At 42.4% G+C, this 24834-nt stretch overlaps 1 protein-coding gene across 6 annotated transcripts in view; it reads left to right on the top strand.

The window, feature by feature from the left end:
* The window catches only part of MRAP2 (melanocortin 2 receptor accessory protein 2), an 80413-nt gene that overhangs the window by 38171 nt on the left and 17408 nt on the right, over positions 1-24834 (top strand). For 5 of the 6 annotated variants that reach the window (XM_082474004.1, XM_082474008.1, XM_082474006.1 and 2 more), the window contains exon 2: positions 11596-11728. In XM_082474004.1, coding sequence (XP_082330130.1) covers positions 11596-11728 — 133 coding nt within the window. Of the gene's footprint in view, positions 1-9279; positions 10031-11595; positions 11729-24834 lie in introns of those variants that run through there. The other variant, XM_082474007.1, reaches the window with a different exon arrangement.

The raw sequence follows: 24834 nt of genomic DNA, 5'->3' as shown, positions 1-24834 counted from the left end.
TAGATCGTTAGAAAATGATCATTAGAAGGTGTAGCTTTCCTGCTACTCTGTCTGCAGCTCTTAAACCACTGCTTTAGTTTAAATTTCCTTTTCTGTAGAACAGAGATTGAAATACCTGGTCCCCTTCCTTTCTTGCTTGTTTGTCAAAGGAATGATTCAGCTCAGGGCTGTAAGGAACAGTGTGTGCTGCTTGGAGATAGAGCCCATCAGCAATAAATACAAAGTAGGCTTGTTTGCCAGATCATCCTCAAAGTGATTTAAGAGATGGCCAATCTCGCTCTCCTTAGTCTTACTCATGCCAGGAGTTTCAAAAATTGCACTAATTAAAATGGAAAGGGCAGTTGTTTCCCTAGTACCATTAAAACGTTAATTCATCTGGCTGTCATGCTTTATACTAGCATCTATATAAATCAGTATGAGGGTTCAATAAGAGGCACCAAGGGAGTCTGATTTATACCGTCTCGTTATTAAAATGACAGATTTAAGTAATCCATGTGATGGGATTTGAGAAAAGGGAAAGAGTCCTCGGGGGCTGAGATAGTTGGACAGAATTCCATGGGGGAAACGGTGACTGAGCCCTACCCTCAAAGGTAGGCAGGAGTCTGGAGAGTGGGAGATGGCAGTGCAGGCTGGCAGGTGGGACAGAGTGGGCAAAGACTCAGAGGGCCATCTCTGAGGGTCCCCCCACCCCAGGCTCCTCTGCCATAATGAGCCCTTCCTTTCTTAATGACTGTGTTGCACCTGCTATCTGTTTGTGTCATCGGGCTTTTTTGATGCTTCTCAACCTGTGTGTGTTTGTGTGTGTTTAAGAGGGTGAAATTCAGCAGGGGAAAGCATGGTTCTAAATTCAAGCCTGAATTCTCTGAATTCTTTGAGGGTACAGGCCTTGACTTTTCAACCGCCACTAAATCACTCAAAGTCAAGCTCACAGTGTTGAGAATATCCTTGTTGGGCTGAATTGACTCATACTAATTTTAATGTGTTCATGTTCTTTCTCCTTGAAGGACATGGTGATGAGGCCATGATAAATGTAGTGGCTAAAGATGGCATATAGTGGGATAGATTAATGGCATTTGGTTTTCTTTCCAAAAATGTATTTGTTATTTGGTGAGAGTAGGAGTGATTGGTATAAAGTAAGTTATTTTTAATGGCTTTTCTAGGAGAGTTTGTCTAATTAACTCATCAAAGAGAACATTGGTTTTAAAAAATTACTTTCAGCAGCTGTATTAGTATGCTAGGACCACTGTAACAAAATACCTGAATCTGAGCGGCTTCAACAACAGAAATTCATTGTCTCACAGCTCTGGAGACGGGAAGTCCAAGATCAAGGTGTCAGCAGGGTTGGTTTCCTCTGAGGACCGTAAGGGAAGGATCTGTTCTGGTCCTCTCTGTTTAGCTTATAGATGACCGTCTTTCTGCTGCCTCTTCACAAGGTTGTCCCTGTGCATGAGTGCTGCTGGTGTCTCTCTGTGTGTCCTAATCGCCTCTTCTTATAAGGACACCAGTCAGATGGCATTAGGGCTCATCCCAACAGCCTCATTTTAACTTAAGTACCTCTTTAACGACTCTGTTTCCAAATATAGTCACATCCAAAGGTATTGGGAGCTAGGATTTCAACCTATAAATTTTGGGGAACACAACTCAGCCCATAGTAGGACCTTATCCATATTGTACTACACACACACACACACACACACAAACACACACACACATATACATACATACGCACACAGTTTTCACAAACAGACACACATCATTGAGTTTGTGATGCAAGTGGAAAGCAACTTAGTCTTTTATTAAGCTCTAGAGTCATAGGTCTGGAAGGGAATTTCACTACAGCTCTTTTAGCCCTTTGTCTTTGCTGTCAGAGAGAGTGAATATTTAAGCCATTCCAGGTAGCTAGCACATGAGTGCAGTGGCCAGAGGCAATGTAGTGCAGACCTGCATGGAACTGTCTGCTTGCTGTGAAAATACTGATGCCAGACAGCCGACTTTCCTTTCTTGCAGAGGACTGACTATTTTTACTGTGAGATTATATCTCTCCTACTTGGAGGGTGCTTAAAATAACTTTTGGTCTATGAAGTAATAATTGTTAATGATAGTTGTTTTTTACACGTTTCCTTACTTGGCAAAATATAAATGTCAGCATTCCAATTTTCCGGATCCATGAAATCCATCTGGTCTCCAGGAAGCATTTCCCAGAGACTGGAGCCGGTTTTATGAGATTGAGGCACTTCCTTTTTGTCCTGGGGAAGCAACAGACTTTAAATGTAATCCATGAGAAGGCCCCGGAAGCTTCGGAAGAATAACTGGTGGTGGACTTATGCTGAAATGCAGTGGGCTAATGACACGGACCATAGGAGGTGAAACTTATAGAAAGGAGAGACTGGGAAGCAGTCTATTTCCAGGACTAGTCCGAGTGGGAGGACCACAGCTGGCACAGCATAAATATTCTGCCAGCCTCTCCCTGGCATAGGGAAGCGTGATTCCTCACAGCCAGGACAGAGTATTCCTTTTACTTGGCAAGAAGGTGCCACAAGGGCTCTTGAACAGAGCAAAGCTGGATCCGTGAAGGTTGGCCGTGGAGGAAGGACCCACACGGGGAGGGTGCCTGAATGCCCCAGCACCATCTTTTGTCCTCTGGGTGGGCTTTTACTTTGGGGAGCTCTCAGTTACCCTCCCCCAGCCCTAGTGCATTGGTCAGGAAATGTTGATTTTTATTATTATTCTTTTCTTATTTAAAAAATTTTAGAACATTTTTTGAGTGAAATATACATAACATAAAATGTACCATATTTGAGCGTACAACTCAGTGGCATTAGGTACGTTCACAGTGTTGTGCAACCATCACCACCATCCGTCTCTAGAAGTTTTTCATCTTCCCAAACTGAAACTCTGTATCCATTAAACAAAAACTCTCCATTCCCCCCTTCTCCCAGCCTTTGGCAACCACCATTCCACTTTCTGTCTCCATGAATCTGAGTGCTCTAGATACCCCATATAAGTAGAATCATGCAATATTTGTTCTTGTGTGTCTGGTTTACTTCACTTAGCATAATATTTTGAAGGTTCATCCATGTTGTAGCATATGTCTGAATTTCCTTCTTTTCTAAGGCTGAATAATATTCCGTTGCACGTACATACTACATTATGTTTATCCGTTCATCCAGCAGTATACATTTGGATTGCTTCCTCCTTTTGGCTGTTGGGAATAATGCTGCAATGGTGAGGTACAAATATCTCTTGGAACCCCTGCTTTCTGTTCTTTGGAGTATATACCCTGAGGTGGAAATGCTGGGTCATAAGGTAGTCCATATTTACATTTTTGAGGAACCACTATGCTATCTTTCATAGCAGCCGCACCATTTTATCTTCCTAACAACAACACACAAGCGTTCTAATTTCTCTGCGTCCTTGCTAACACTTAACTGTTTTCTGGTTTGGGTTTTTTTTTGTTTGTTTGATAATAGCCATTTGAATGGGTGTGAAGTGTTATTTCATGATGAAGTACCAAATTTTTTAAATAAATTTATTATTTATTTATTTATTTATTTATTTTTGGCTGCGTTGGGTCTTCGTTGCTGTGGGTGGGCTTTCTCTAGTTGTGGCGAGCGGGGGCTACTCTCGTTGCGTTGCACGGGCTTCTCATTGCAGTGGCTTCTCTTGTTGTGGAGCACGGGCTGTAGGCGTGCGGGCTCAGTAGTTGTGGCTCGCGGGCTCTGTGGTTGTGGCTCGCAGGCTCTAGAGCACAGGCTCAGTAGTTGTGGCGCACGGGCTTAGTTGCTCCGCGGCATGTGGGATCTTCCCGGACCAGGGCTCGAACCCGTGTCCCCTGCACTGGCAGGTGGATTCCCAATCACTGCACCACCAGGGAAGCCCCGAAGCACCGCTTTTTGATAGCTGGTTCTTTGACTTGACTCTAGTACTTTAAAAAAATTAATTAAAAGTGATTCAGTTATACATATACATATATTCATTCTTTTTCATTGTAGTGCTGCAGTGAACACTGTGGTACGTGTCTCTTTTCGAATTATGGTTTTCTCCAGATACATGCCCAGGAGTGGGATTGCAGGATCATATGGTGGCTCTATTTTCAGTTTTCTAAGGAACCTCCATACTGTTCTCCATAGTGGCTGCACCAATTTAGATTCCCACCAACAGTGTAGGAGGGTTCCCTTTTCTCCACACCCTCTCCAACATTGTAGTTTTGATTTGCATTTCTCTGATATTTGGTGATGTTGAGCATCTTTTCACATGCTTTTTGGCCATCTGTATGTCTTCTTTGGAGAAACGTCTATTTAGATCGTCTGCCATACTTTTACGAAAGGCTCAGGAATAAAGCAAAAAAGAAATAGTAATAGGAACACAAAAAACCTAATTATAAGAGAGTGGTCAATTTGGGATTCTACTGGTGTCCTCAACATGCCTAGACTATTTTGAAGTCCAGACCAAGAAAAGCAAGGTCCAGAAAGAGGCAGGAGTTCACTAACCAGATGACACTTCCATGGTGGGGACACCAACCCCACCACTGATGAGAGTGTCCTCACTTTGTGGCTGCAACAGGGCATCCATGTTGGGATACAGGACAAACAGCAGAGCATCCTGTCTTGTGTGCAATGGGGTATATTATGTAACATGAGTCCTTTGCCCTAATTCCACATTCACCAGCTAATGTGGTGAATCTAATCTTCAATTTTGTTCCCCAGACTGTGTAAAACACGTGCTCTGATCTGCTTGGCCATTTTGTTCGTTATTGTCATTCCACAAATGGATGCTCTGGTTATAAATCATTCTCCTTCGCTTGGTCAGCGTGACCGCCTCAGCCCTGGAGGACTGTGGAAACCCAGCTCCCTAAATCTGCAGAGCTGAGGGCAGTGTGCCTGCCACCTCCACACGCATCTCAGAGCCGTGCCTTGTCACTTCTCGGGAAATCCTTCCCAGATGGAGCCTTTACAGCCTCTTTCTTGGGTGTTTTTTCCCTGTGTGGGCCTGATGTTCTTCTCTCTGTCCAGCTGAAGTCTCTGTTAGAATGGGAGAACTCTGCTCTAGGGTTTAGGGTTGAGAACGGGTGAAAGAAGATAATTGTGTGGCTTTTCCACATCATAAGAAACTGACTCGATAAGTACTTATTGCATGTCTGATATGAGCCAGGTTTTGGGTGGGTTACTGGAAATACAGCGGTGAGCAAGCAGGGGAGGCCCCTGCCCTGATGGAAAAGAGACCAGAAGGAAGAGAATGCCGCCGGAGGATTGGTTCGTGCGCTCCTAGCATAGCCTGTACTGTGGTGTATTGCAGAGGTCTGTTACCATCTCCAGAGAGCCCCTCCAAAGGGCTCAAGGACAGCCATTGTGTCCCCCTCCCCTCCAGTAGGTCATGCAATAACCGTTTGCTGGGCTGACCCAGGGAGTACCACAGAGCCGGGAAGCACCAACTTTAAAAAGTACTTTTCAGCCTATTTACGACTATGTAGGTGCCCAGAATATAACTAGAGGAGGTGGGTGTAGGACCCACCCCTTATCCTCTTATCCTCTTTGAGGCAACAGCTGGTGGAGGAAGGATGCCCGCTCGTTAATTCAGCATCTCTGCATTTCAGGTATTGGCTGAATATCTAGCTGTACAAAATATTAAGTTTCGTCTCTAGTTTTAGAAGTTGTTCTTCTATTGGCATTGATTCTGATATTCAGACAGGAAATCTTAAGGCTTGCAAACACTTTTTGTTCCATGTTTTGTTCCTAGAAATAAGCTGCTGCTGTGCAGGGGAGAAGTGGGGAGAGGCGGGGGGGGAAGACGCGTCCAGAATTTCTCTGCCAGCTGCAGCCACCACGTTTTTGAAGTCTGCTGAGTAACTGAGTGTTTTCTAGGAAATACCCAGGAAGGCATAAACCTTGATAATGTAGAGAAATTTGGGAGGTATGTCCTTTTGAGAAGGGAGGAGGAACCGTGTGTGTGTGTTTGTGTGTGTGTGTGTGTGTGTGTGTGTGTGTGTGTGTGTGTGTGTGTGTAACATCTCTAGCCTGAAGTGAGTGGCCAGAATCTCAGACTTCAAATGTAAGATGCAGGCTCAAGTCAAAAGATAATAGTTAGGAGGAGGACTAAAGTCTAAAGTCCTGGAAGCATTGCCTCTTTAATTGAAGAAAGTAAAAATCCACACCCTCAAAAGAAGTTGCTGACTTAAAATGGATTCACAGAAAAGGAATCTGCAAACTTGAGAATTAAAGTGACAAGGGCAGGTAGAATGTGGTTTGCACGGATTCTATAAAAAAGAGCAGTGTTCTGAGAAGAAGACCATGTCAGCATTTGTTAAGCACTGCCCTGGGAGGGGACCTTGGAGGTTCGGATTTTAGGGGTCAAACGGATTCCTTACTGGGATATAGTGCCTTTCAGAAATGCTTTAGGAATATCCAGCTGGCTCTGGTCTAACCATGAGCCCGACTCATAACCTTGCAGACTCTCATTTTCTCTGTTTGGTCCTCCCCACATAGATGCAGGTAAGCTGAGTGCACCGTCAGTTCTGATTGGGTGCCTGGTCAGACCTTTGTGCAATGAGAGAATTAAGCCTCTAAAGCTGTGCTTCTGAAGTTCTGACCTTGGGCTCCTCAGTGACCAGAATGTAGCCTGGCCAGACTTTACCTTTGGTTTTTTGGATGTCTTGGCTGGGAGAGAGAAAGGGTGATAGGTCAAGAGTGTGACTTCTCTGTTGTGGTGGGGTTAGTTGTTCCTAGGAATAGAAGGAAGAAAGAGATAAGAATAAGTAATTAATGAGACCTTCATGGCCCAGGTCAGAATGGAGGTTGGCATCCTGGGTGGCATGCCCACTTCTGGAATTTGGGAATTGAACAGAAAGAAGATAGAATGACTGCAGCTGGGAATTTTGATCTCAAATCCAAATGGGTCATTAGGTCTGCCTCCATACAAGCTGATCACCTTGGGTCTTTGGGTCTGTGGCACTGGCCAGCAGCTGCTTGGGGTATCTTCCTGGCTGTGTTGTCAGTTTTGTGTGCGTGTGTGCACGTGTGCTCATTTTTTAGGGTTTATAGGCATCTTTTGGTTCTCTCTTTAATGTGCTAGTCCCGTGCCTGAGTTGATGGCCACTTGGAAAACTCACGTGCTGATGTCTACCCCTTAACATGGAAATAAAGGTCCAGTTCCAAGGAAACAGCTCCCCTGGCCCATGTACCCAACGTGACCCACCAAGGCTATTGATGAAGAGTTTTTAGTCACTCCATGGGAGGTTCCATGTCCATATACATCTTCCCAAATTCAGGGAGGTGGAGAGAATTGCTTGACCTGTCTTTAAGAAGGCAAGAGGGTGCCCAGGAGTGGTGTGGGAATCTGGGTTGGAGGAGGAAAGACTGGATAACTGAAAGAAGAGATGAAAGTGTTGGGAATGTGGGTGGGAGAAGAGGGATGTTTAGACTGCCATGAGAGGTGTCTGGGACCTGCTAATAGCCCTCTCTGTTTGCGTTTGAGGTCTTCCCTCCCTCTCCCACCCCCATAAGCTGGCCTAAACTACCCTGTGCACACCTGGAAAAGGTAAACTTCCTTTTCAGGTGGGGCTGTGAGGTGCAGTCATAATGTTTCATTATTGTTGTTGGCAAGACGCTCAAAAGATCAATTAGTCTCTCCATGCAGCTCCTGGAGGCTTGTTTGGGATATGTTTCCTCTGGAAGAAGTTAGTTTTAATGATGCTAATATTATGAAGAAACCTGACATTAGGAGAATCTCAGGAGGGGGTGTGCAGGAGCAGGGTGGGTGCAGAAGGCAGCCACACACCAAGCCCTGCGTTTCCTGTTTGCTGTGTTCTGAAGAGAGCTGATTCCAGCACCCCGTGAGTAAGCCTCAGTGCGCACCCCCCTGCCTCTCCCTCAGTGCGTGTTAAGGCCCAGACATTCCTCACTGTGATGAGAATATCACCCTCTGGAGGCTGATACCCAGACATGCTGGCAGTTTCCAAATGGTGAAACAGTGCTAGCTTCTGTGTCTGCAAAGCTCAGAAAGGCAACCCTGAACTACGACAATGGACATTATATACAAAATCCTGCCTTCTGTTTGTTGTTTGTCCTTGTGCATGTGATGGCTGGCCCAAGCTGGTTGATCTGAGACTTGCATGAAAACATTACCTCATGAACTTTTTCAGGGGTGCGAGGTGAAAGCAGAAGCCAGAGGTTCCATGCTCCAAATCTGTCTTTGGAATTCAAGAACTGAGAGGAAATAGCCAGTGAAAACACAAGCCGCTCCTTTAATCCGAAGTCCTCCACGACGGTGGCTGCTTGGGTGGGAGGGGGTGGCCGGCATCCTATGCTGCTTCCCCAGAGAACCTCTTGTCTCCAGACATCTGTCAGGTGTCCTCTCTTAAAGGGCAGCCTTTCCACTCTCAGGACCTTTTCACCTGTGGTCTCCCTCCATCCTTAAATAGTTCACTTAGAAGAACAGGAATGGTGTAAGGGAGAGAAAAAGAAGGAATGAAGAGACACTGTCTCTGTGGTAGGTAAGTGGTTGATGCTTCTTGGTATCTGACCCTTTTACAGATATTTTGCTTGCTAGTTCCTGGCTGGCCCTGTGCAGGTGGTGCTAATGCTTCTTCCTGAGCCGATAGGAAGACCCTCTGGTCCCATGGGCCTGGGCGGCCACGGATGGGGAGCCACTGTGCACGGATGTGGAGAAGAGCATAGCCATGGGGAGTGATGCTCAGAGCATGGAAGACACTCTCTCATCTTTATTTTCTCCATTGTTTCATGTACTTTTTTCTATTTTTCTATTTTCTATTTTTGACACCAGATGAAGCCCAGTGCCTCCCTCTGCTTATTACATTGGCTGTAATGCTGATTTCCAATAAAAATGATATGCTCATACCAGACTTCATCTTATTTTCCTTAAAAAAAGAGAAATTATTACCATATTTTTGACTTGATGAAACATCATGAATCCCATGATGTACGTTTCTCATTATGATTTTTAAACCATTGAAACGAATGCCTTTTGACTTATTTTTTATTATAGTAATTTTATTCATTTGTCTAGACCACACAGATCAATTAACCACATGGTGAAGTCGATAGGAACTGGCTGACAGGGGAGTTGGTGTTGTCTAAAGAATAAACCTAGGCTTTTCTATCCCAGACTAGCATTTCTTAGCTTATAATAATAGTGCTGGCTACTCTTGATTGATCTCAACCTGGGTCCTGGCTATGCACATTTCATGCAACATCACATTTAATCTTTACAGCAACTCCATCATGTAGGTACTGTTATCACCTTCATTCTCTTCATTCTCCTGATGGGAAAACAGAAGCTCAGATCATTTTTTTCCCATGGCTCTCAAGGCGGGGAGGGGTTGGCAAACTTTTTCTATAAAATATCAGAAAGTAAATATTTTAGGTTTTTGTGGCTCTACTATCTCTGTCACAACTACTCAGCTGTTATAGTGCTAGAGAAGACAAAAGATACAAAAACAAATGAGGGTAGTTGTGTTCCAATAAAGCCTTATTTATGGACTCTGATATTTGAATTTCACATAATTCTCTCAGGTCATGAAATAATATCATTCTTTTGATTTTTTTCCCCAACCGTTAAATATATTAAAATATTTTTCACTTGCAGGCTATACAAAAACAGGTAGTGGGCTGGATTTGCTGATTCCGGTGTAGATGACAAGAGTATGCAGAGAAGGCGGGGTGGGTTAGGATGAAATGGTAGGAGGGATACTCCTGCCAGAGGGCACAGTATGTGTGCCCATTGCAGGGGGCATGATGTATTTGAGGAACTGCAAGAAATCCAAGTGCGGCTTGGTATAGGGTAGTAGGCAAGATGAGAGGAGACAGCAGGGCTCAAGCCATGACCTTGTAAGGCATTTTAAGGATTTTGGACTTTGTCCTTGGAGCAATGGGAAGCCATTTAAAAGTACTAAGCAAAAGAGTGACAAGGGCAATTTGCCTTTTTAAAAGATCTTTGGCTGATGTGTGGAGAATGGATTGCAACGGATCTGTAAGAGTAGAAGCAGAAAAAACAGGAGGCTCAAGAAGTGGGCCAGGTGGGTGATGATGGTGTCAATTAGTGACTGTAGCCAGAACCACTTCCTTCCAACAACAGGAAGTCAGGATGGTCGGTTTTGCAGATGAGGAAAATGTGGCTGGGAGAGCTGAAGTGTCTTCCCTGGCAACATAGCAAATGGAGGGAGAACAACGATGAAGACCCTCGTCTATTTCATCGTCGAGGGACATCAACTCTTGTTCAAATACTAGAAATGCCAAAGAAGATATGGTGGTAATGATTTTATGTTATTTTTGTGCCGGTCTTAGGAAGGTAACTGAATCCTTACTCAAAGGTGAGCTTTTCTTAAAATTTGTGTAGCTTTCTTTCCCAAAGGACAATTGGTATATTCTCTTCTACCTTTGGAGGAGTGATTCGCCTGTCTGGGCACTCAGAGTCACCCTCTAATTCTGATACTGGCACGCGTCTCTGGGTCAGAGCACACCATCTTTTGAACAATAGAATGTGAGGGTTTGGAGTCTGTTTCTGTGGGGTCCAGGACTGGCCTGGGGAAGAACGGAAGAGGGAAAGGTGAGACTCGTGCCTTGGGCCAGAGGGGTGGTGGTGATTTTGCCTCAGTTTCTCTGGGGGTTGTGCCCTAATGGCAGTGGTGGGTGGTACTGACCCATGGCGGGTGGGAGAAGGGGAGCTTCAGAAAGCTCTTGTGGAGTGGGATCCAGTGGTTATACTGCTCAGTGGATCTTGGTTTTGGCTGGTACTTTATTCAGATTTTCCCTTATATTAGTGTTGTCACTTAGTGTTCTTTCCCCATTATTAGGGGAGGTCTCTGGAGTCCTGGTCTAACATCTCCTCCTAGCCCACAATGTATGGTGCCTCACATACAGCAGATGCTCAGTACTGAATATTGGCTCTGTGGACTTGTCGCCTTTGGTATCCATGCTGCACAGTACAACCTTGTCTCGCAAAGAAGTCAGCATTTTAAAATCTCAAATTATAACAAACAAGGCATTGGGACATCCTGAAAATAGGACAGATTTCAGGAGTTAGCAGTGACCAAGATTGGGGATTCCACTGAGGATCTTCTCCAATGATGTGACTTCTGTTGACCCCTTCTTTTTTCTTCACCCTTATTTCATTAGACATAGGTCGCATGTCTTTATTTTTGCATGGGAGGTGCCCAGTAGAGGTCTACTGAGCTTCTTCTCTTCTGATACTGATTTTATCTATTTTCTGTAGGCTCTGTATAGGTGGTGATAGGTGATGAGGCTGAAGTCGTGATCTCAGAGATTTTGATACACTCTCCCCCACCTTACTTCCTTCTTTCATCAGTTATTGGAAGTTGGTTATGTGCCAGGCAGTGGTTTAAGTTCTGGGGGAACAACCATGAAAGAAGACATGGCCTCTGGTTGCAAATAATACATACCAGTCTCGTGGAGAGATAAAAGGAACTAATGGCCACTGGGAATGCAGGAAGCCAGGGAGGGCTGTCCCTGACCTGGTGGATAGGACCTTCCTGAGGCTGTTGCCTGCTGACCTCCTGAACATGGTCAAGGACAATGTGGATGCGTTAACAGACTCTACACTTGCCTTTCTCCATTTCTGCAGGTGGAGATGTCTACCCAGAGGTTAGTTTCTAACAGGACGTCCCAGCAATCTGCATCTAATTCTGATTACACCTGGGAATATGAGTATTATGAGATTGGACCAGTTTCCTTTGAAGGACTGAAGGCTCACAAATGTAAGTCTTGTGCAATTCCCCATTGTAAGCATGATGTGTGTTTGCTTTAACCTGTGAAATCCCCAATGTTTACTTTTCCTGAACATTCTTTTTATAGAAATCTGTCCTCTACCCCCAAATCCCTGGAAAACACCCCCTCCAAATATAAGCTCATTGCTCAGGGATGTATAATATGATTGAGGAAGAACTTGAAAGATTCCCTTAGTGGGGGAACATGAATCAATGTCACTTTCAAATTGAGATTTTAAAACAATTAATGATGCCAGCTCTCCGAAACCATGTGAACATTTGGACCATCAAAAATGTGTACACAAATAGAATCTGGAACTCTAATTTGAAGAACCTTCTCTTGTAACAGTCCGCAACATCCTTTCAGCCCCGCTGGGTTTCTGGGGCTGTGGAAAGCAGTCTGTCTGTGTGTGTTCATAGTGATGGACCAGAATAGCCCGCAGTCATTCCCAGCTCTGTGTTATAGGCATGCATTGTGCTTTGTGTTATTGGAGTGATTAATGATCCAGCACAGAGCAAGGAAATATAACTCTATGAAAGGTTACCGTCCACCTCCAGTCATAAGTGTCTGCTGACTGGCCAGCATGAAGCAGCTCAGTTTCCTTAAGCAAAGTTGACATAATAAGCAGAAAGTGCTGCCCACTACTGGGTCCTGTCGTGGTTACCCCATAAATATTCCAGAGATGTTTGCTTGTTTCAGAATGAATGTCCGCAGCACCATAAAAATCGTAGGTTCTTATCTGGCTCAGATTAATGGAACATGCTAGGAAATACAAGAGAGACTAGAATTGAAGATGCAAATGTGGCAAAGGAAATGCTTTCACTTCTTTTGTGTTTCCTGGCCGCTGCCACTCTAAGCTGTCTTGGCATTCCTGATTCTTCACTCCTACTTGCAAAGTGGGCTTTCTATTTTTTTCAGCTTCATTGAGGTATACTTGACAAATAAAATTGTAATATATTTAAAGTATACAAAGTGGTAATTTGATATATTTTATATATTGTGAAAAGATTCCCCCCATCAAGTTAATTAACACATCCATCACCTCAGGTACGTATTTGTTTGATTGTTTATTTGTTGGTGAGAACATTTAAGTTCTATTCTCTTGCAAATTTCAATTGTACAAAACAGTGTTATCAACTATACATTCCATGTTATACATTAGATCCTTAGATCTTATTCATCTTATAGCTGAAAGTTTATACTCTTTTATCAACCTCTCCTGATTTCCCCAATCCCCCAGCCCCTGGCAACCACTTTTCTACTCTCTGTTTCTATGAGTTCGACTTCTTCTCTTTTTTTTAGAGTCTACATAAAAGTGATATCATGTGCTATTTGTCTTTCTCTGTCTCGCTTATTTCACTTCATATAATGCCCTCCAGTTTCACAAATGTTGTCATAAATGACAGTATTTCCTTCTTCTTAAAGGCCAAATAATACTCAAACATCTATCTATCATCTATCTATCTATAACATTTAATTAATCCATTCATCTGTGAATAGACAGTTAGGTTGTTTCCATACCTTGGCTATTGTGAATAATGCTACAATGAACATGGGAGTATAGATATCCTCTTCAAGATAACTCTTTCATTTCCTTTGGATATATATCCAGAAATGGGAAAGCTGGATCATATGGTAGTTCAACTTTTAATTTCTTGAGGAAATTTCGTGCTGTTTTTCATAGTGGCTGTACCAGTTACATTCCTACCAACAATGCACAAGGGCTCCCTTTTCTCCGCATCCTCACCAACAGTTGTTATCTCTTGTCTTTTTGGTAACAGACATTCTAACAGTGGTGAGATGATATCTCTTTGAGGTTTTGAATTGCATTTTTCTAAAGATTAGCAATGTTGAGCACATTTTCATGTACCTGTTGACCATTTGGATATCTTCTTTGGAAAAATATCTATTCAGGCCCTTTGCCCTTTTTTTTTTTTTTTTTTTTTTTAATTTTTGGCTGTGTTGGGTCTTCGATGCTGCGCATGGACTTTTCTCTAGTTGCAGCGAGTGGGGGCCACCCGCCACTGCGGTGCGCAGGCCTCCTAATTGCGGTGGCTTCTCTTGTTGTGGAGCACGGGCTCCAGGCACACGGGCTTCAGTAGTCGTGGCTCGTGGCCTCTAGAGCACAGGCTCAGTAGTTGTGGCGCATGGGCCTAGTTGCTCCGCGGCATGCGGGATCCTCCCGGACCAGGGCTCGAACCCGTGACCCCTGCATTGGCAGGCAGATTCCTAACCTCTGCACCACCAGGGAAGTCCCCCTTTGCCCATTTTTAAATTGCATTGTTTTTTTGCTATTGAGTTTTATGAGTTCCTTGTATATTTTGGATATTAACCCCTTACCAGATATGTGATTTGCAAATGTTTTCTCAAAGTCCATAATTTGCCTTTTCATTTTGTTGATGGTTTCCTTCTCCCTCGTGTTTATTTTTGCCTTTGTTCCCTTTGCTTTTGGTATTAAATCCAAAAAATCATTACCAAGAGTGATGTCAAGGAGCTTACCCCTATGTTTATGACCGTTATTTTGAATTCTCACTAAGATCTGTTTCTGGAGATTTATCTTATTCTTTTGTTTGGAACACATTCCTCTATTTCTTCAGTCTCCTTGACTCTCTGTGTTGGTTTCTGTGCATTAGATAAAAGAGCCACCACTCCCAGTCTTAGCAGAGTGGTCTTATATAGGAAATGAACCTTGTCATTCAGCCAGGCCTGAGATCTTAGTTTTCTCTCAAACTTGTATGATTGTTCAAGCAAACTTCTTTGTATTAGTAGCTCCTAGTAATTGAGGGTGTGTCAAGACCTGTCTGTGTCCGGAAGGAGAGGATTGTGGTCAGTGCCTAGATACAGTTTGATTAGAAGCAGAACCTCAGGCAGCAACTGCAGAGTAAATAGTTAAATTCTTTCCAGGGAGAAACTTGGAAATGGGCATTTTGTCTGCTCTTTCTGTGCTGAGCCTGGTGGAGAGCCATGGAAGGGTACTCTCAGGCTTTTTAAGAACTACAGTCCTGTGGGACTCATGGCTATCAGAGCTAGGATATCAGGCAGTCCCTTGGGCAGCAGCTGCAAAAGCTGGGGCGCCAGACTTGTATAAAAGCTCCTTCCAGGGAGATACTGACAACTTGGTTTTTTATTATTGGAGTGGACTAGAGGGAGAAGGCAGTGTTGGCTTCACTGGTCCCTGGGAAGGATCACAGCTGGCCCCTAGATGCCTGATAATTTAGAAGTCTGGCCCTCAGGCATCATCTTCTAAAGTAAGCAGATAAACCCCTTTCAGAGAAAGACTGGGAAATGGGTGTTTTTGCCTGCTCCCCCTGCACTGAGCCCTGGGGAGATAGTCATGTGCACGCTCATGGAGAACTGCTCCTTTGTTTGCTGTAACCTTGGATTCTCATGGACACAAACCCTGTCTACTTTCAGAAATAGATGTTTAGGAGGCTTGTCTCTCTAGTGGGAGTCTTTTTTTTTTTTTTAAATTGAGGTAAAATCGGTATATAACATTATGTAAGTTTCAGGTGTACAAAATTATATTTTAACATCTGTGTACACTACAAACTGATCATCTGAAAGAGCCAAGGGGGGAAAGTGGCAGGGTGGCGGGGGGGAAAGGTGGGATGAATTGGGAGATTGGGATTGACATATATACACCAATATGTATAAAATGGATAGCGAATAAGAACCTGCTGTATAAAAATAAATTAAATTAAATTAAAAAAATAATGCTGCAATGAACATAGGTGTTTATATATCTGTGCAAATTAGTGTTTTCATATTCTTCAGATAAATACCTAGAAGTAGAATAGTTGGATCATATGGTAGTTCTATTCTTAATTTTTGGAGGAATCTCCATACTGTTTTGTATAGTGGCTGCACCAATTTACATTCCTACCAATAGAGCTCAAGTGTTCCCTTTTCTTCTCATCCTCTCAAACACTTGCTATTTCTTGTCTTTTTGAGAGCCATTCTAACAGTTGTAAGGTGATATCTCATTGTGGTTTTGATATGCATTTCTCTAATAGTTAGTGATATTGAACATCTTTTCATGTGCCTTTTGGCCATCTGTATGTCTTCTTTGGAAAGATGTCTATTCAGATCCTCTGCCCATTTTTTAGTAGAGTTGTGTGTGTTTTTTGTTGTTGTATGTGTTCTCTATATTTTTTATATTAACTGCTTTTGCATATATGATTTACAGATTTCTCCCATTCAGTAGGCTGCCTTTTTGTTTTGATGATGGTTTCCTTCACTGTGCAGAAGCTTTTTAGTTTGATGTAGTCCCATTTATTTATTTTTGCTTTTGTTTCCCTTGCCTTTGGAGTCAGATCTCTAAAAAATCACTAAGAATGATGTCAATAAGGTTACCACCTATGTTTTCTTCTAGAAATTTTATGGTTTCAGGTCTTATATTCAAGCCTTTAATCCATTTTGAGTTAATTTTTGTGTATAGTGTAAAAGAGTGATCTAGTTTCATTCTTTTGCATGTGGCTGTCCGGTTTTCCCAACACCATTTATTGAAGAGACTGTCCTTTCCCCATACTATGTCCTTGGCTCCACTGTCATAGATTAATTGTCCATATATATGTGGGTTTGTTTCTGGGCTCTCTCTTTTCTTCATTGATCTGTGTGTCTGTTTTTATGCCAATATAATACTGTTTTGATACTATAGCTTTGTAGTATATTTTGAAATCAGTCTGTCTGCTCTAATGTGTCGTTTAAGCCCAATGTTTCTTTATTGATTTTCTGTTTGAATGATGTATCCATTGATGTAAGTGGGGTGTTAAAGTCCCCTACTGTTAGTTTGTTGCTGTTAATTTCGCTCCTTAGGCCTGTTAATATTTGCTTTATGTATTGTGGAGCTCCTATATTGGGTGCATATATATTTTTTAGGTGTTATATCTTCTTGCTGCATTGACCCCTTTATCATTATATATATCCTCTTTGTCTTTTATTACATTCTTTGTTTTAAAGTCTATTTTGTATGATACGAGTATAGCTACACCAGCTTTCTTTTAGTTTCCATTTGCATGGACTATCTTTCCCCATCCTTTCACTTTTAATTTGTGTGTGTCCTTACTTCTGAAGTGGATCTCTTGTAGGCAGCATCCAGATGGGTCTTGTTTTTTTATCCATTCAGTCACTCTGTGTCTTTTGATTGGACAATTAAGTCCACTTACGTTTAAAGTAATTACTGATAGATATGTACGTATTGCCATTTTGTTAATTATTTTCTGATTGTTTTTGTAGTTCCTCTCTGTTTCTTTTTCTCTTTCTCTCTTCCCTTGTGGTTTCATGGCTGTCTTTAGTGTTATGTTTAGGTTAAATCCTCTTTCTTTTGTGTATTTACTATAAGTTTTTGTTTGTGGCTACCGTGGTTTACATATGACACCCTATGCATATAATGGTCTGTTTTAGGTTGATAACAACTTAAATTTGAACACATTCCAGAAGGTTACTTTTTTTTTTACTCCCTCCCTCATGTTTTATATTTTTGATGACATCTTTTACATTTTTTATTTTATGCATATTTTAACTAATTATTTTAGTTTTAGTTAATTTTTCTATTTTTTGTCTTTTAATCTTCATTCTTGCTTTATAAGTGATTGATCTATTACCTTTACTATTGATTTACCTTTTCTAGTGAGATTTTCACTCAGGTATGTTTTTATGTTATTAATCAGTGCCATTTCTTTTTAGCTTAAAGAAGTCTCTTTAACATTTTTTGTAAGTCCAGTTTAATGGTGATGAACTCCTCTAGGTTTTGCTTATCTGGGAAACTCTTAATCTCTTCAATTCTGAATGATAACCTTGTTGGGTAGAGAATTTTTGGTTGGAATTTTTTCCTTTCAGCCCTTTGAATATGTCATGCCACTCCCTTCACCTGCTAAGTTTCTGCTGAAAAATTTACTGATAGCCTTATGGGGTTTCTCTTGTATATGTAAAGTTTTTTTTTGCTTTTTGTTTTGTTTTAGCTACTTTTAAGATTCTCTCTTTATCTTTGCCTTTTATCATTTTAATTATGATGTGTCTTGGTGTGGATCTCTTTGGGTTCATCTTATTTGGAACTCTCTAGACTTACTGGACCTGGATGTCTATTTCCTTCTTCAGACTAGGAAAGTTTTCAGCTAATATTTCTTCAGATAAGCTTTCTGGCCCTTTCTCCTCCTTTTGGGACCCCTATAATGTGAATGTTATTCTGCTTGACATTGTTCCAAAGGTCCCTTGAGATATCTTTACTTTTTAAAATTCTTTTTTTGTTTTTGCTCCTGTGTCTTAGTGAGTTTCATTGCTTTGTCTTCCTGGTCTGTTCTGCTTCATCCAGTCTGCTGTTGAACCCCTCTAGTTTATTTTTCAGTTCAGTTATTATATTCTTCAGCTCTTTAACTTCTGTTTAGTACTTTCTTATATTTTCTCTTTCTTTGTTTAAGCTCTTACTGTGTTCCTCCATTCTTCTTCCAAGTTCAGTGAGCATCTTTATGACCATTACTTAGAACTCTTTATCAGGTAGATTGCTTATCTCCATTTCATTAAGGTCTTTTTCTGAGGTTTTGTCTTGTTCTTTCGTTTGGGACATATTCCTCTGTCTCCTCATTTTGAGTAACTCTCTGTGTTTGTTTCTGTGTGTTGGGCCAAAAAGCTGCCTCCTCCAGTCTTGAAGGAGTGGCCTTGTGTAGGAAGTCCTGTGGGGCCCAGACGCCCTGGCCACTAGAGCTGGGCACTCAAGGGGCATACCCTGTATGGGCTGCATGTGCCAGCCTGCTGCAGTGCAGGGGTGGGCAGGGGTCTTGCCCAACCCATCTGTGGCACAGGGGTGGGTGGAGCTCTCAGTGGGGCACACCTACTGGCACTAACAGGTTAGAGGGAGACTTCCAAAATGGCACCCACCAGTGCTGGCATTAACAAGGTAGAATGAAATCACAAGAATGGCATCTGCCAGTGTGTCCATCACCAGAAAGAGTCCCAGCAGGTTCCTGCCTTTCCAGCAGATGCTTGAAGATTAGTTAATGGGTCTCCTTCATGAATAGTCCATGTGCTTTTCAAACGGGTGTTTCTGTGCTGGATTCTGGGGCAGGGGAGTCTGTGAGTCCTTTAAAAAGCAGGTTCTCCATTCCCTACAGATCTGCGTTTTTCCCGGACGTAATCCCCATTGGTTTTCAAAGCCAGGCATTTTGGGGGCTTGTCTCTCCTATGCAGGATCTAAGATTTGGGGTGCTTGCTATAGAGCACAGACCCCCTCACTCCTTAGAGAAAAGTTCTGTATTTTTGAGATCCCTCCCAATTGTAGGTCGCTGCACCTAGGGTGGAGTTTTTTTTTTGGTGAGGCTGTGTTTCTGCATCTCCTAACTGTCTCAGTGCTGTCTTTTTATCCTTTGCTGTGGAGGCTCTGTTTGTCCAGTTTTCAGGTCTTTTTTAGAAGGAAGTATTCCCTATGTAGTTGTAGATTTGTTGTGTCCGTGGGAGGAGGTGAATTCAGGAACTTCCTACACCACCATCTTGAACTGCCTCCAGTGGGGCTCTAGATATGTGGTCCAAACCCTTCCTCAGGGAGAATGTGGGAGTTGGGGGTTACCTCAGATTGCTCTGTTGCTGTGCTGGGGGTGGAGTTAATGGCAAGAATGTGTCTCATCAGGGTGTGAAATCACCCCCTTGTGTCTCTTACCTTTCCTACTCATTTGGATGCGAGTAGGAAGGAAATCATTTGTCAGATGTGTAGGAGTTGCTCAGCTAGTTTCTGGATCTCTTTCAGAGGGAATTGCTCCATATGTAGCTGTATATTCCGTGTGTCTGTGGGAGGACAGGAGCTCAGGAGCCTCCTGAGTCTCCATCGTGGTCAACTCCCAATTCCAGCTAATTAAGTGCTTAGCCTTTGTTCCCACTCCCTCATTGCAGGAAGGACCACAAGAGCCGGGGCTTCATGTATAGGTCCTGAGGGCCTAGATGCTAGTGATTGCTGATGGCTGTGGCAGAGCATCTGGCTGGACAATTAGAGGGACAGGAGCAGTGATACCCTGGCTAGTTCCTGCCCTCTGGTCTCCAGCGATGGGACTGTAAAGGGCTTCAGAGTTACTAATTTCCTGGATCAAGAGCTTTCTATTTTTGTTCCTTAAAAATCATTAACTAAACCACATATCCTTTACCCCTGAAGTGAATAGTAATAATTAAATGCTTTTGCTCATTCCTGTATTGATGTCTTCTCAGTACTTCTTTGTGGAAGTAAAAAAATAAATAAATAAAGTACATGGAATCCATTAGGATGTGCTGTCGTCAATTATCTGATGGAGGGCTGTTGCCGTCAGGGTGTGAAATCACCCCCTTTAACTTACTTTGATTCTTTAATCTGTTATTTTCTGGGAAAATCTGTAGGTAAGGATACTTGCTGTTAAGAATTTTAGTGGAAATCAAAATGACTGGGCAAATTGCCATATATTTCCCTGTAATCTAAGCTTTTACAGCTTGGTGACACAGATTTTATTTTTGTGTCATTTTGCTCCTGTCTCTTTTTCTTAGTTTAAGGGGCAGAGAAAACAGCTTGCTGCTGTAGTTTTGGTTGGTGCATTTCCAGAAACAGTTGAAAATCTCTTTGGGGCATATTACATTTAGAAATGATTATATCTGGAAAAAATTCCTGCAAAATGTGGGGAGAAGTATGATACACTACATACTTACTTTACTTACTATATCATTAATAAGGAGTGCTTTTGTTTTAACATTCACATTAGGAAAAAACAAAAATTCCTGGGTGGGTCCTTACTGTTTTGATTAAGAGATCTGATTAAAGTAGAGGCCCTTAGCTTCAGGAACAAACCCCAAGACATACAGGAAAGTAAGTCAACTATGTACTGTGTACCTTGGTATATAGTCTCTTCCACTTTAAAATGCTGTAATTCTGGCCTTCAAGTGTGTCTCCTTGTTTGGCTGAGCAAAATTCAAAGCCAGTTAGGTGCAGTTTCAAAAGAATAAAAGTGAGTCATTTCAATGGGAAGCACTTATGAAGATAGGAATGACCATGGCAATTACCTTCATTTATGTTACCTGTAATGGATCTTCATAGCAGCAATAGCTACATCTCTAGTTAGACTAAGTTCTCCTGCCTGCTGAAATTAAGATTCCTACCTCCAAAGGGTCTTTCATCTGAGAAACAACCTCTGATGGTCACTGTAAATTCTCCTTTTGCCTTCAGTTTTGGATCTGGTATTAAACCTTGTAACTATCAGAAGTGGACATATATCTGACATACACTGGGTACCAGCAGAATGGGCATTCATTCATTCATTCATTCTGCACGTATTTGTTGAGTACCTGTTATGTGCAGCACTATTTTAAGCACTGGAGATACAACAGTGAACAGAAAAGACAAAACACTTTCTCTTATGGATCTTGCATTTTACTGGGAGAGAGAGATAATAAGTAAGTTAAATAGACGAACTATGCCAGATGGTGATAAAAGATAAAGTAGGGAAAGGAGATGTGGAGAGTCGAGGTGAAAGTATAGCTAGAATGGCCATGGGAGACCTTCCTGAGAAGGAGAAATATGATAAAAGACCTGAAGGAAGTGAGAGATTGAGCTATAAGGTACCTTGGGAAGAACATTCCAGAAAGTGCTCCTTGGCAAGAACAAAACGGAACACACAAGGAACAATGAGGAGGTCAGCCTGGTGCCAGAGGGGTGAATAAGAGGCAGAACATCAGGAGACAAAGTCAGGTGATGGGGAAGAGGGCACTGGGGCCTTAGAGGTCAAGCTAAGGACTTATGACTTATGACATTTTCTCTGAGAAGTCATTTGAGGGTTTGGAGCAGAAACGTGGTACCTAGCTTGGGTTTCAGTAAGATCACTCTGCAGCTGGGGAAGGAAGGGGATGAGATTGGAAGCAGAGACCAGGCAGGGGGCTATTGCAGAAATCCAGGCAGCTGCTGAGGTGACTTGGACCATGGTGGGGGCAGTGGAGTGGTAAGAAGTACATATACTCTGGATCTTTTTGAAGATAGATCTGATAGGATTTGTCAATGGATTGGCAGTAGGGTATAGCAATTGGCAGTAGGGTGCAAGAGAAAGAGAAGGGCCAAGGATGATTTGAAACTTGTGATCTGGGTAACCGGCAGGATGAATTGCCATTGACTGAGATGGGGAAGACTGGGAGAAACAGCACCATCAGCTCACTTTTGGACTTGTTCAACTGAGCCCCTTCAGACCTCCAAGAGGACATGAGGGGAGAGGTAGGTGTACAGTGAAGGTTTTAATTTGAGAGTCATCAGCATGTTCAAACCCAAGCGGCTGGTTGAATGAGTATTGATTAGAAAACTAAAGAGGTCCCAGAATTGAGCCCTGGGACACACTAGCATTTAGAAATTGGAAGATGTTCAGAAGAAAGCAGCAAAGGAGCCTGAATGGAATTTATAGAAAGGTAAGAAGAAAATTGTGTGATATGGTTTCCTGGAGGCCAAGTGAAGGAAGGGTTTCAAAGATGAGACCATGGAATGTGTCACATGCTGCTATTATGGTCAAGTAAGTTGAGGGCTGAGACTTGATTCTTGGATTTACAGTGTAGAAATTACTGGCAATGACCTTAAAAGCAGTTTCAGTGGAGTGTTAGGAGTAAAAACTGCTAGAATTGGTTCAATAAAAAATGAGAGGAGAGGAACTGGAGACAGTATGTACAGACAGATCTCTCAAGAATTGTGTTATAAATTTAGGGAGGGAAAGAAATGGGGCATTTATGAAGGGCTTGGCTAGGTGAGACATGGTTTTTTAGAAAAGCAGAAGCAAAAGCCTGTGAGTCGATGAGTTTACATTTTAGCAGGACCGCTCTGGCAGCTGTGTGGAGATGAAACTGAAGGAGCATCCTCTGATTCTGAGTCATCAGTGGTGGCCACAGTCTGTACTTTTGTCATGTGCCAACTTGCAGATAATGCCAGATACATGCATGGATGAGTCAGCAGGAAGCTGGCTCATCAAGATAGGAAACAGAGCTAGAGCTAGTGAAGGCTTGGAGTAAGACGTGTGATCGGGGGCACAGTAGAGACAAATACTAGAACGCCACTGTCGGCTCCTTGCCAGGAATTCATACCACAGAACTAACCCTAACACTGTAGGAACCAGAAGTGGTGTGAAGACAGTGCTGGCTCTGGTGTCCTGAACCCTCTCTTTCAAATAAAGCATTAACCCTCATTTTTCATACAACCACGAGATGGAAAGGTCACAATTTATTCTTTTTTTTTTTTTTTTAATTTTATTTTAGGGACTTCCCTGACAGTCCAGTGGTTAAGGCTCCACCTTCCAATAGAGGGGGCGTGGGTTCAATCCCTGGTCAGGGAGCTAACATCCCACATGCTGCGTGCTGCAGCCAAAAATTTAGAAAAAATAATAAATAAATAAATTAATTAATTAAATAAAAAATTTATTTTATATTGGACTATATTTGATCTACAATGTTGTGTTAGTTTCAGGTGTACAGCAAACTGATTCAGTTATACATATACATATATCTATTCTTTTTCAAAATCTTTTCCCATTTAGGTTATTACAAGATATTGAGCAGAGTTCCCTGTGCTATACAGTAGGTCCTTGTTGGTTGTCTATTTTATATATAGTAGTGTGTATATGTTAATCACAAACTCCCAATTTATCCCTCCCCCCATCCTTTCCCCTTTGGTAACCATAATTTTGTTTTCTAAGTCTGTGAGTCTGTTTCTGTTTTGTAAATAAGTTCATTTGTATCATTACTTTAGATTCCACATGTAAGTGATATCATATTATATTTGTTTTTCTCTGACTTACTTCACTTAATATGATCATCTCTAGGTCCATCCATGGTGCTGCAAATGGCATTATTTCATTCTTTTTTATGGCTGAGTATTATTCCATTGTATATATATATACCACATCTTCTTTATCCATTCCTCTGTCGATGGACATTCAGGTTGCTTCCACGTCTTGGCTATCGTAAAAAGCGATGCAGTGAACATTGGGGTGCACGTATCCTTTTGAACCATGGTTTTCTCTGGATATATGCCCAGGAGTGGGATTAGTGGATCATATGGTGATTCTATTTTTGGTTCCATACTGTTCTCCATAGTGGCTGCACTAATTTACATTCCCACCAATAGTGTAGGAGGGTTCCCTTTTCTCCACATCCTCTCCAGTATGTATTGTTTGTAGACTTTTTGATGATGGCCATTCTGCCTGGTGTGAGGGGTGGAGGGGAGGGGAAAAGGGATGGGATAGTTGCTCTCGTCCTCCCCTATAGTGGAAAACATGGAGAAACAGATCATACCAGTGAAAACCGTGCAGCTTTCAGCTTTCAGCTCTGTTTCATTCCATTCATTAGAGGTCAGGCTAAGGGAAAGTCGTTTTATTATGACACATCCTATTTGGAATTCCTCTGGGCAATTTGCTGTACCCTCTTACTATGATGTTCTCCAAGTAGCTCAGTCTCTAGACAGGACAGAAGTAGCTGTTCGGCTCTATTAGAACCCCCTGTGGAAGGCTTTCTTGGCTTCCTTAATGAACCGGGCTCCTTGGAGCCTCACTCACTCTATGTAAACCTCTCTTCTGACTTCCTTCCAAGAAAGGGTGCTTTGGGGAAGACCAGAGGCTGTGCATTCCTCCTTTTACTGCAATACTCACGTCCGTGAAACTTGGCATATAAATAAAACTTCAAGAGAGTTTGGTTATTCCTGGGATGAGATGGAGATCTCTGATATTCTCTGAAGGGGGCTCAGGGTGAGAAAGTGCCCTGGGATTGGGCCATGTGACAGAGGATGAGGTGGAGGAGAATTAATGGAAATAATCTGAGGAAGCAGAATTTCCTTTGGAGAAGAATGTGAATAAGCAAAGCTGCTTAAAGCATATTGTGATGAGAAACGTGGATACCACATTATCAAGAAAACATCTGAAAATGCCATTGGATCATGGGGATTTTCAAATTCTAACCAAAGCTCTCCTCATTCCCACTCTGTTCCCTCGTGACTTTGCTGAGGGCTGAGACCCTCCCGGGTCCCACGTTACTGTTGCTTTTTGATCCGCTCCCTGGGTCACTAGAAGGATGGGGACAAGGGACTAGGCTGGGTCAAAGGTACCCTCCTCCGTCCCTGCCCACTCTGGGATAG

This window comes from Balaenoptera physalus (assembly GCF_965194825.1).
Source record: "Balaenoptera physalus genome assembly, chromosome: 9".
Lineage (NCBI taxonomy): Eukaryota > Metazoa > Chordata > Mammalia > Artiodactyla > Balaenopteridae > Balaenoptera > Balaenoptera physalus.
The sequence above is the reverse complement of the archived record's forward strand: the minus strand, read 5'-3'. Positions and strand labels throughout refer to the sequence as shown.